Here is a 13,299-nt window from a genome sequence, read left to right as displayed (position 1 = left end):
CTAAAGTGCTAAAATTCCAGATGGATCTCTTTAAGCAATAATAGAAGTGCAGGCTCTGATGCTACTGACCTTTGGTGTTCTTCAGATCACTCTCTCACACACACATAATCACGGACACGCACTCACACTCATAATTTGCTGGAACACGCACTCACACTCATAATTTTCTGGGCAATTTGCACTTGCGTGTCCTCTGGAGCAATTTGTTTTTTCACTGATAAAAGCTTCCTGGTGGGGAATTTAATTGCAGGGGGGTTAAGCCAGTATAAGCCTTGCTAGTGAGCAAAAAGACATATGATATGAAACAAAGTTTTAATTTTTATTTTACATATTTATACATAAAACTTTCAAGGAACCCTCTGAATCCAACAGAATGTTAATAGCACATCTAAAAAGGAACTTCAGGTAGTCAACATTCACAAAATGTTGAAAACTGAGTAAAATATACATATTACGGAGAGCTACAACTTCACTACGAGGCAGGCATGTATTTTTTGACTTGTATAGCACCGTCATTTACAGTTCTTCTTTAAAACTACAGTGAAGAATGAAAAGTAGTCAATGGGAAAATACTGTTCCAACTTAAAATCTCTAAACAAATAAAAATAAAGTTAAAACTACTCTCTTTTATTAACCATGATTTGTGGTGGTGTCAGTACTGTACATTTTTTGTAACAACATTTTATTAAAATGCCTGATATTAAGTGGCACAAGTAAAAAATTAAAATAAATTAAGAAGCAAAGGCCAATCACTGGACATTAAGCTTCAGACATTATCAATGACTAACACTGATATTTGTTTCTGCGCCACCTTTAGCAACAGCATTTTTACAACCACAGAAGCAAAATAAATTCTAGCTTGTTCTCTGGTTGAATGGCTTCTTTTCACTTTGCAGGCATTTTCTCTGCCATGTGCTTCTGCTGACTTTCAGCATGTCTGTAAAATAATTAATACAATTATTTAGCATTATGTAGAAAGATCCAAACTGCTTTTCAATCAATAGCTACAGCATCCCGCAAACTGAAGTTCAGAGTTACTGACAGTGAAATAGATGAGAATCAAGAAAAAGTACCTTATTCAAACTCTTTGAATTCTGATTTGAACTCTTTAATTTTTACATATTGTGTATGATTCCTTTTATTTAGTAAGTCACTGGATGAACCTGAGACTTTTAGACATTACTACTTTTCAGAAGAAAAGTTCTGTTTGAAAATGAAGATAAATAAACATCTGGGATACTTTTATCAACAAATATTAAATATGTGTCTTCCATGGGCATTTGATGGTGAGCAAGACAATGAGGTCTTTGTTCCAATGGAGAGAGACAAGAAAGGAATAAATAGCAAACAAGGAAATAACAGATGGAAATAAGCACGAAGCCAAAAGTCGAAACAAGGTATTATGATAAGAGTAACTGAGTGACTACTTTATCTAAGGACACATGAAGACACAGACCTAGATATTAACTAAGACTCCTGACAGAAACCTGGAGCCAAAAATCTAAATCACTCCTGCAAAAGCCAATGTCTAACAAATGGCAGGTTTTGTGGATGTAAAGATATTCCATGTTTGCATGTTTTTCCCCCCAATTAATCCTAAGGGCATGGTCTTGGCAGTGAGGATAGGGTGAGTCTTCTTATTTATAAAGCTCTATTATGGGCCAGGTCCAGTGGCTCACGCCTGTAATTCCAGCACTCTGGGAGGCTGAGGCTGGTGGATCACCTGAGGTCAGGAGTTTGAGACCAGCCTGGCCAACATGGCAAAACCCTGCCTTTACTAAAAATACAAAAATTAGCTGGGCATGGTGGTGTGCGCCTGTAATCCCAGCTATTCAGGAGGCTGAGGCAGGAAAATTGCTTGAACCCGGGAGGTGGAGGTTCCAGTGAGCCAAGATCATGCCATTGCACTCCAGCCTGGGTGACAAGAGTGAAACTCCGTCTCAAAGAACAAACAAACAAACAAACAAAACCAAAAACAAGCTCTATTATGACCTGTGAACCCAAAAATAGGCCAGTGAAGCAGCTAGACAGTGGGGCAGAGGTAGACAGTGGGGGCAGAGGGGGAGGAGTGTGGCCAAGCTGTTTACAACACTTGAATGGTCACTTCTCAGAGAATGATGGGGTTTGAAGGCTGCAAAAGACAATGGTTTTAAAGGACGATTTTAGGAAATGATAAATTTGGCAAGATAAAAACATCTAGGGCTGCGGTTTCCGGCTATAATCAAACGTTTAGAATAGTTTATGTGTGCTGCCTGGACTTGGGGAGTCAGTGATGTCAAGTTGAACTCACTGGTTTTATGCAGAATGTGTCATATCAGGGAAGACAAACTACAAATACTTTCAGAAACAGGGAAGTGACAACAGTGTCCTTGCTACACTCAGCAGCCCATAAATAAATGGCACTATTCAACTAACAATAAAGGTACTCAGGAAAAAGTACCTTATCGATAGCTCTCCATTCCTTAAAAATCTGTCCCCTTTAGCAGACCATCTTATAGCCCTGTTGATGTGTAACAAGAATCAAACATTTTCATAACTAACTCATATGCCTCACTTAAGCAAATCCAGAGCAAGATATTTTGATGCCCAGTGAACTTGATTCCACTGTAGCTAATTACAGTTCTCACAGGCATTTTTTAAATATACTACTATGTACGTGCACATGCACACACACTCCTATGCACATGCACACACATACATCAAAAGGTTTTCTGAGAAGGAAACAAGAGCAGATGGCACACAACTTCAGAAAATATTGAAAGTTGGGTAATTTTTTGAGACATAAATAAAATAGTGAATTTCATTAAAATTTTAAACAAAGGAGGGAAAGGGTTTCAGTCCATAAAACTAAAAGGTTCTTATCAGCAAGTTATATAAGAGTCCCTATTAGGATTTGTTTCACTGAAGCCCCACCAGAACTCTTTTTTTTTTTTTTCAAATCAACAATTGCTATTGAGGGCTTACTATGTGCCTAGAAGGCCCTGTGCTAGGCTCTGGGGACACAGTAATGAATGAAAATGTCATCACCTCTGTTTTCAGAGAATTCATAGTCATGTTGGGAGAGACAGCAGACAAATGAAACACAGTGCCACTAGGCTCCACATGACAGATGAGATGTTGTTAGGAACACTGAGGAGAAGGTCTTAACACAGTCTTATGATCGAAAGCAGGTCACATAATTGCTGGTGCTGTTTTGTAGACCCACCACATGGCTGTTCATGTTCTGGAAACATGCCAGCATGGAATGACCCTGACACACCAGGGTCAACTCCCTTGGCAACAGTCCTGATTTACATGGAGGTGTAATAAGTTTAATGCACTGACAGTCCATATAAGGGGAGAATGAATGCTAAAGAGCCAAGTGTTTGGAGGTCAGGGAGGGCTTCTCCAAAGAAGCATCATCCAAACCTGTGGTTCTCAAATTTGGTCGTGCATGAGAATTATCTCAGAGCTTTAAAAAAATTCTCATGCCCAGGCTAGCCCACAAGGATAATTAAATAATATCTGGGGTGGGATCCAGGCATCACTATTTTATAAGCCTCCCCACATGGTTCTGTTGTGCAACCCAAATTGAGAACTACTGATTTGAATGGACATCTGGAATAGTAGGAGTTGTACAGGTAAAGGGAAGAGGTGGACCACATGTCCCAGCAGTCCCCACAGCCACCCCCTCCGCCTTCTGAGATCTGGCTGCAGGACTCTGGGGCTGCTGCCTTTAGGGATGTTTAAGTATCCTCAGGTCCCTCCAATGAGGAAAGTTACTTTTCTGCAGCCAGAAGCAGATGTAGAAGCTTCTTCCCACCAAGAGGCAGGCTAGGCAAGGACATCATGCCCCTGAGGCCCATGGTAGGACTGCTCCAATTCAAAGAATGCCTCCAACACCTTTAAATTAGTGACTCCTCTCCTTTTAACTCCATGGTTTTGCCTGCCCTGTTTCCGATGGTCACACCATCTGAAAGTTATAAAAACATACACTGCAAACCTAAGTATTAGCCTAACACTTAGAGAGAAGAGGAGGGGCCTCTCACCATCCTCCTTGCCAAAAAGAAATGCCAATACTATTCTGAGAGACAGAGAAAAGATCTCTGCTGTCACAGGTAAATCATAGTTTACAAGAGTTTATATATTTTTCAAAAAAAATGTAGGTCCTGATCGTATATTTCACCATTGATTTCCCATAATCTTAACACCTGCATGCAAACTTCTTAAACTAACAAAAAAGGGATGTTTTATAATTGCTGGTGGTGTAGTGCCTGAATACATCTTTAGATAGCAATAATATTATTTGAGTGTTATTGTGATATTTCAGATGCAGGCAAATATGTTCAAAGAGTATGAGAAGGCTTACTGTTTTGTTTTGTTTTTGGCTAGGGATAAGGCAATATAATATGTAAAACATACAAAACAGTGCTGCCTGTAAGTCTTAAAAAAGAAAGCTTAAACAAATTTTTCCAGCATTTATTTTGCTACCAAAACTATTTTTTATATCATTGCATCATTAGACAATTATTTTACCCAGCATTACACATTGAGATGAGGTCCTATGGTAGGTGCTGGGAGCATTATTATCACTACATATGTTTTCAAACTTCTCTGGGATTGTTGTAGACCATGTGGTTAACTCCTTACATCATTGTGCCAAGAGGTGTTCCTTCTTTGGAGAGCCTTCTACTCTCTAAATACTGTTTCTGGGATTAATAGCAATTATTGTCTCTTGGTTTAAAGATTCCATATGGACTGTCTCAGAAAAGATGCCATAGTAAATATGTGCTCATAGGAATGTTTACAGTATTCCATGTACTTTATATACTTACAGTGACATGCTTTCCTGCAAAGAAATCTACAAAGAAATGGAAAATTTTGACCAGCATTAGCCTAGTTTCCTTGTCCCCTAGGGAGGAAAGCATTCTTTTTACCTCTTTACAAAGAGGCAGTTGGAGCAAAGCCCAGCTAAAAACTCAAGTCCTGGAGTTTCCCCATGGTGAGAACAATCTGGTGGCACTGTGGCTGCGGAGATATGCCAGTTTCCCTGCCTTCTGGGCATGGCAGAGGCGATCAAGAAACTGGATCATACAAGAGCTTGAGCTTGCGCTTTGGAGAACTCATCACATGGCTGCTTGTGCTGGAAACATGCCAGCATGACATGGCTTATGCCCAGCTTCCCAGGGGACAGTCCTTCAAGGTAAAGTCCTCCAAGACCAGAACTACTGACCTGATTTAGGTGGAGATGTGAGAAGTAATGCACTGACAATTCATCACAAGTGGGGGATGGTTGCTAAAAAGCACGCATTTGGCAGGGACAATGGAATTCTGCTTCCCCTCCATCTGAACAGCTGGCACCAGAAAAGGCTAGGTGAGTTATTTATGGAAGTAGAGGAAGTTCTCTCGAGCTAGTTTTTGCCTAATTCTTACATTTCAGACCACCCTGGGCTTCTTTTCTTCTTTGGCAAGAGTGAAGCCACACTGACCTGGTCAAGTCTTCAATGTCCACCAGCATGGCATCCTGCTCTGTGTGCAGCTCATCTCGGATGAGAAGCAGCTGGACCAACTCTTCATTCAAGCCTGTGGCAAATAAAAGAGCATTTAAAAACAGATAAAACTGCCTCCAAGTCAGAATGTAAACTATTTACCAACCAGTATACACACAAACAGCTACCCATAATAGGAAAGATATTTTTGTAAAAGGTTAGACATCTTATGTTGCAGAAACGTGTCTAGTTTGCATAATTATAGAGGTGTGGGAAGAAAAGGAGTAAAGTAGGAACTATTTCCAATTACCTTCATATTAAGGTGGGAAAATAAATTGTCAGCTGTTAGGAGAATAGCTTGTTAGAAAAAGCAGGTTTTGTTTTGAAGAAATGTGAACAACAAAGCCTGGAGCACATTAAGTTTTCCACCCTTCAGCTTCAGGATGCTCCTGCCACGCTGACAGTCAGGAGGGGCCCCTCGGGGCCTGACTACTACATCAGATGCCCAGCTGAAAAGGAAGGTATGTCAGGGATGCTCAAAGCCTTCACATGGCCCTAGGAAAGGAGAAGCCCTATGTGCAGGTTGTTTTAGGAGAAAGTATTATCTGAAGATATTGGAAAGTCAGATTTGTAATATAGTTAGATGTGCAAGACCTGAAGAAATAACCCCTGAAATTTCTAAACAACAGGGTGCCAAGGAAAATACTACTTAAGACTTATACCAGGAATGAAATCTATAGAGACGGAAATCTTTCTTCCCTCCCTCCCTCCCTCCCTCCCTCCCTCCCTCCCTTCCTCCCTCCCTCCCTCCCTTCCTTCCTTTTTCTTTTTTTGAAATGGAGTCTCACTCTGCCACCCAGGCTGGAGTGCAGTGGCGCGATCTTGGCTCATTGCAACCTCCACCTCCTGGGTTTGAGTGATTCTACTGCCTCAGCCTTCCGAGTAGCTGGAACTACGGGCATGTGCCACCAAGCCCGGCTAATTTTTTGTATTTTTAGTAGAGACAGGGTTTTGCCTTGTTAGCCAGGATGGTGTTGATCTCCTGACCTCGTGATCTGCCCGCCTCGGCCTCCCAAAGTGCTGGGATTACAGGTGTGAGCCACTGCACCCGGGCCCGAAATATATCTAATCTTCCTGCAATCAGTGCACTGGGTTAATTGGGCTCCTACCACTGAAAAACATGAATAAGCAAAGGCTCTCTCTTGCTTTTTCCCTCAGAGAAGCTAAGCATTACAGCTGCTAGGCCCAGACACATGGAAGAGAGTACCCATTTAGCAAGAGCTCTGGGCAGGGAAACAAAAGATAGAATGGGGGTGATCAGACAGGTCCCCCTTGGAAATGCTTTTAGATATCCTGACTTCAAACGATGCATTTATCTGCCTTTAGGTCAAACTAGTTTCCATTTTTAAAAAGAGAGCCAAAAAAAAAAAAAAAAAAAAAATCACACAAAGAGGTCTAAAATTTCATCTATTCCTGAAAAGGACTAGATGGCAATTTTAGTGTTTAAAAGTCTAAGGAAGATGTTTTAGTGGTAAAATATCAGAAAGCGTTTTTAGTCCTTGAAAGAATAACAACTCTAGTAATTAATTTTCAACTAAAATTAAAATGCAGTTGTAGAATTTTTTTTAAAATCCTGTGAATCTATGGTTTCTTAATCACAATGTTTGACCCTTTCTCTTAATTTTAAGACAATATTCAATGTGTTAACTTGGCACTGAATATATCCAATTTTTTAATTTGGATCTTGTGGAAAAACTTCATTTTTTCCAGTGTGCACTTGCGTAGGCTTTTATACTGTAACTTAGTAGAGTGTCTACATATCTGAACCCTTAATGCATAGAATTGTTTTTCCAATATGAAGTTTTAAGCTTTTTATTATGGAAAATTTTCCAATTGCTACAAAAGCAGAGAAAACAGTTTAATGAATTTCCATGTATCCAACTAGCTTCAACAATTATCAACTCATGGCCAAGCTTGAATCATTTCTCTCTCCAACTTCTACTGGATTATTTTAAAGCAAATTCCAGCTATCACATTATTTTATCTGTAAATGCTTTAGTAGGTATCTCTAAAAGACAGGGGCTTTTCTTTTCTTTCTTTTTTTTTTTTTTTTGAGATGGTGTCTCGCTCTGTCACCCAGGCTGGAGTGCAGTGGCGAGATCTCGGCTCACTGCAAGTTCTGCCTCCCGGGTTCACGCCATTCTCCTGCCTCAGCCTCCCGAGTAGCTGGACTACAGGTGCCCGGCACCATGCCCAGATAATTTTTTGTAGTTTTAATAGAGATGGGGTTTCACCGTGTTAGCCAGGATGGTCTCGATCTCCTGAGCTCATGATCCGCCCGCCTCGGCCTCCCAAAGTGCTGGGATCACAGGCGTGAGCCACCGCGCCTGGCCAGCTTTTCTTTTTTAAATTCACATAACTGCAACACCTTTATCACACCTAAAATAAATCAATCTTTACTAAAACATTCAGTTAGTATTCAAATTTCCCTGTTTGGCTCATAAATGCTCTTTTCTTTTTTATAGTTGGTTTTGAATGCATTTGGTTGGCATATCTCTTGAATTTCTTTTAATCTGTAATACCGTATAATTATACAGACTCATTCCTCCCAGGGGCTGAAGAGATTGTGAATTTATCGGCTTAACCACACTGCCTAAGTAAGAATGTTCTCTCTTTCATCAGGCCAAGCAACTGCCTACTCTCTGCATGACCAATCACCTTGAGTGAGCACCACTCACCACTCCCTGTGGCCACTTCCGTTAGAGGTCTTTCTTTATTCTGGGAAGAAAAGTCTGTATTTTGTCACCCTGTAATTTTCGCATATTGGTTCCACATACTCCACCACCTGGAGTCCCAGGAAATGTGTCTAATTAGATTTTATTGATGATGATGATACCTACGATGAATGTGTATACAACTAAAGTAGAAAGTATACTTGTATAGCAAATGACTTGTAACTACTGAATTGTGTTCCAGAAACAGGTGTTGTAAGTCAGGTACATGCACTGTGCTAGGAGCTGGGGACTTAAAATAAATAGAAGGGACCTGTAACTATTGTGAATCTTGAAAAATTCTTAAAGCTTCTGAACATTTTACAGCTAAAACAAACAACAGCAACAAAAAAGAGCCTTGTGATTCTCTTATTTTCCTTGCAATCACACAGGAACCCAATGAAATGTTGTATGAAAAAGTTGGACCAAGGAAATAGCACTATCCCATGATGTTTTACATTGAATATCCTATTTTCAAGCATTATCTTACACTTACTTTCTATCTGGGAATGGAGATCATTGACTATCACTTGTAGCTGCCCAATAGTCATGTCTCTCAGGTCGGTGGGTTTTAAACTTCTTTTCATCAAGCATTCACTTATATGAGGCATGTGTGGCAGCTGAAGATAACAAAGGAGAAGAAATGGAGGAGTGAATAGAGCCACAAACACACTGAACGTAAGACCCAGTTTTCTCTTAAAAGACCCACTCATCCACCCACTGCAATTCAGTGATTAAAAGCTTTCGCAGTCTGTGTTTTTCCCAATGTGGGGCCCTACATCCACACTACATTACCTAATATGCAACTGGCATCAAAACACAACACTACCAGCATCAAAAGCTTTTTGACTGGTCTTTAATATGGGTTGTGAGTCAATGTTATAGCCACAAATGAATTACCAAGGAACATCAATAATATGAATGACATAGAAAAAATTAGTATCAGCTACTATTTAATAATTTATACCATGCTACAAGCACTGTGCTATGTGCTTTGAATACTTTATCTCACTGAATCCTCACAATCATACTCTGACACAGGCATTATCATCCCCATTTTATAGATGAGAAAACTGAGACTTAAGTAACTTGCTTAGAACTTCATAGCAGGTCAATGGCAGAGCTACACTTAAACTCCAAAGTCCAGGACTCCTATTCACTATGCGATATTGTCTTTATTGAAACATGAGAATGAGAATTATAGCAATAGTAAGCTTGCCAAGACCAATAGGTTCTTAGACTGAGATCGCTTCAAAGGAATTTAAATATTCCCGTGGCAGCTAATATTGTTGCTAAGAAACAGTAGATATCAATCAAGAGCAAACTTTACTTTTGTGAAATCTATTGCTTCTGTATTTTTCAGTGCTACAGTAGGAAGGAAAAAGAAACAAACTTAATCATTTCTCAATGATAGGACTTTTTACAAACTGCCTTAGAGAAACACAAGTTTGCATAATTCTGGGAAAGGATTGGGACAGTGTCAACCATTTCCGGCCCCCAAACACTTGCTTGCATTTCAGCCTTTGCTGCTTACAAGATCAGCGACGGGAGACTTTTTCCTGTTCTGTTTCTCCACTTCTACTTGCATTTTGGCCATTGGTTTGGCCATGGCAAGGGCCATTTTGGCTTCAGCTTGCAATTTCTTTTGCCTTGTAAGGAAGTCCATGTCATCCAAGGATTCAGACTCCTCTTCAGTAGTGTCTCTGTCAGAATAGGAAGAACTCTGTTTGCTCTGCAAAGGGAAAAAGAGCAGCCTGAGCCTTCCATGCATGCCAGCTAGCATCCACTTACAGATGGGCTACAACATCCTCTGAGCCTTCTCTCAGAGCAGCTCACAGTTCCCTCCATCAATGTGACTTGCTGCTTGAGTTGATAAATCTCAAGTAACACAAAAAGGGTCTAGTTTAAAATAGATTTTAGCATAAACAGAGAGCAGTATAGTTAATAATGGGAAATATATTTACAACAACCTTGAAATATGTCTTTGATTTTTGGCCTCAAAACTTTCCTGAAGTGAACAGACATAACAAAATATTGACTCAGAGCCAAGGCCCTACGTAGGTTCTTCGCGTGGACAGGATCTCAGGTATCCAATGATGTTCTGATGTCGCACTGCACTCAATGACAACAGTTTCCTCTTTGTTGGTCTTTGGTAAAAAAGGCTATAGACAGACCTCACAGAGAGGAAAGAATTCCAGCAACAAGCACCCATGATTATTCAGCCAACTTCTGTAATGGGAAGGAAAGACATGAGCTCATATTTCTAAGCCCAATAGGGAAGAACTGGATTTAGCTTATTTTCTCTTTATAATTTTTAGGCATATCTCATTTCTCTCTCTCTCTGATATGGTTTGGCTGTGTACCCACCCAAATCTCATCCTGAATTGTAACTCCCACAATTCCCATGTGTCGTGGTAGGAACCCAGTGGGAGGTAATTGAATTATGGGGGTGGGTCTTTCCTGCACTGTTCTTGTGATAGTGAATGAGTCTCACCAGATCTGATGGTTTTAAAAATGTAAGACGTGACTTGCTTCTCTTTGCCTTCCGCCATGATGGCAAGGCCTCATTAGCCGTGTGGAACTCTAAGTCCATTAAACCTCTTTCTTTTGTAAGTTGCCCAGTCTTGGATATGTCTTTATCAGCAACATGAAAATGAACTAATACACTCTCTCTCTCGTTAGAGACAGGGTCTCACTATGTTGCCCCGGCTGGAGTGCAGAGGTGTCATCATAGCTCACTGCAGCCTTGAACTCCTGGGCTCAGGTGATTCTCCTGCCTCAGCCTCCTGAGTAGCTGGGACTATAGGCACCATGATCAGCTAATGTTTGTATTTTTTATAGAGACAGGGTTTTGCCACGTTGCCCAGGCTGGTGATTTCTCTAATGGTTTAATATGAAAATAGTTATTAACTTTAAGAAAGCTTATATATCTCTATTTTGTTACAACTTTGACTTTTTAATCATTATCAAATTTTAGGAGCATGCAATTCCAAGAAACTTTTCTTTTTTAATCTCTGAAATGTTTGTTCCTGATTCACAACAGAAAAGAAGCTAAATGGCCCGGAAATCACAACACCGAGCTTCAGCTGGTGCTGTCTGGACTCACCATGGGAGACAAGGGGGTGTCCAAGCTGGTTTCAGTCTTACTGTCATCAGCATCACTGTCCTTATCACTGCCACTGTCGTTGACAAAGCATATCTGCAAGTTCATCCCACTCTGCAGTCTGGGCAGAAACAAACAGGACACTAGTTCTACTTAGCTGTTTGTTATTTGGCTTCAGCCAATAGAACTGTCTGATTTTGCTAACAGAAAGTAGTCTTATGTGTTCTTCACATGGAGAAGTGAACAACCAATATTACTCTCCACATATAAATAACTCTTAGTAGAGGATTTTCCAATGTTCTGTGAGTTTTTTCCTTGCCAGTTTCATGGTAAGTGAAAAATAATTTAAGGCCCCATGTTAGAGCACCCAGCGCAATACCAAACAGATAGTTGGTGCACGATAAAAATGTGTTGAGTCTTTGAGTTTACAGTCCTGTCAATCAAGATGAATGGGGTCTTCGGGCAAATAAGGCTGCGTGGTGTCATCTAGAGAACCCGTCCCAGGCGGACAATCAAAGACTCTCTCACTGGAGCCAGCATCCCAAGGCCACAGCTCTCTGAAGAAAGACTCCTTTTCTCCCAAATAGACAGAATAGGGTCATCTGATGGAAATCTTTAAGGCAGTTGCCAAAAGCCAACCGAGGGAGATCATTTATATCATTAAGAAAGAAAAACACCCCAGGTTCACACTTAAAAAAATGTAAGGAAGCCCCAAACCCAGGCAGTAAGGTGCAGCCTTAGAACACAGCAAGGTTCTGCAGACCGCCTCCTGCACACAGAACCTCAGGGACAGAGACCTTTGGGAAGCCATTATATGTGTGGTGAATCCTGAAGCTCCAGGGCTGATGTTGTTGGAAGCACAGTCACAAAGGGTAACCTGGCCGTGTAGCTGCCACTCGCAGGCCAGACTGCACAGCCAACTTTTTGTTCTAACCTTCTTTTGAAGTTGAACACATTTCAATACTGTTTGGTGATAAAGCATTTTTAAAGAAGTAGTTTTCCTAGCATCTCTAGTAGCCCCAGTCTCTGTGTAAGCTTAGGGAAAGAAAAGGCAAAAGGAGGTTCCTACGCAAGAAAAGATCTCAAGGAAGCTGACCTAAGCCAGGTTTAGGGCAGAGGATGCTGAATTTCTCTGGCATTATTACTGCCATAGGAAGAAATGCCAAGAACAACTTACCTGAGATTTGACTTTTCAATTCCAATGGTAGGAATGCTTTATAGAAATTGCTCAGATCACTCATTTAAATTGCTTCTTTTATTGAAAACGACACAGAACCCAGAAAAAGAAAATCTGATTTAACACGGGAACCATAATTGTTATGGGTATGCACTGCCACCTATTGTTAAATTCTATAATTACTGAAAATCCCAGCTTACAACTCCTGTAAGAAAATGCAGCCATTCCCTCAGTCTGCCCAGCTCTATTTGCTCCCTATCCTCATGGCACAGGCAAGGGGGAGCCAGGCCCAGAGCTAGGGGTTAGAAAGCAACACACCCAACTCTGATCATCTGAAGGTGCTTGGAGTGAGCTGAACTTAGGTTCTGAATCCTTACTTCTTTCTCCAGGCACATTACAAAAGCTCTGTGACCCTCAGTTTTCCGCATCTGTAAAATGGGTTGAATAGTAGCAAACCCAGTGTTATGCAGGAAGGATTAAAATAGTTCATTCAGAGCTTAGTGCAGGGCAAGTGACCTGTACATATGAGTTGCTCTCCATTCTCTATTTATTGAAAGTCTAAACAAAAGGAACAGAATTTTAGAGGTGAAGTGACTCTCTAAAGTCACTTACTCTAATACTGCTTGTCCTGTCACAATAATCCCTGATGTAGAATCAACTCTCTGAGACAACACATTGTCTATTAGGCAGTTTGTTCTTCTATTGAGCTGGGATTTGCCGCCTTTTTACTTTTATCCATTGGATATACATACATACATACACACACACACATACACACAC

The 13,299-nt window shown here is 40.6% G+C and overlaps 1 protein-coding gene across 8 annotated transcripts in view; it reads right to left on the bottom strand.

The window, feature by feature from the left end:
• Positions 1-295: 295 nt before the first annotated feature.
• The window catches only part of SCHIP1 (schwannomin interacting protein 1), a 138,365-nt gene continuing 125,361 nt past the window's right edge, over positions 296-13,299 (bottom strand). For all 8 annotated transcript variants that reach the window (XM_054552923.2, XM_063722310.1, XM_009239472.4 and 5 more), the window contains 5 exons: positions 11,346-11,463; positions 9,774-9,971; positions 8,736-8,859; positions 5,469-5,562; positions 296-937 (listed from right to left, as the gene is read on the bottom strand). In XM_054552923.2, the coding sequence (XP_054408898.1) occupies positions 886-937; positions 5,469-5,562; positions 8,736-8,859; positions 9,774-9,971; positions 11,346-11,463 (586 nt within the window). In that variant the 3' untranslated portion in view covers positions 296-885. The remainder of the gene's footprint in view (positions 938-5,468; positions 5,563-8,735; positions 8,860-9,773; positions 9,972-11,345; positions 11,464-13,299) is intronic.

Source organism: Pongo abelii, chromosome 2 (genome assembly GCF_028885655.2).
Source record: "Pongo abelii isolate AG06213 chromosome 2, NHGRI_mPonAbe1-v2.0_pri, whole genome shotgun sequence".
In the NCBI taxonomy this organism is placed as follows: Eukaryota; Metazoa; Chordata; class Mammalia; order Primates; family Hominidae; genus Pongo; species Pongo abelii.
This window is presented reverse-complemented; position numbering and strand designations above follow the sequence as displayed.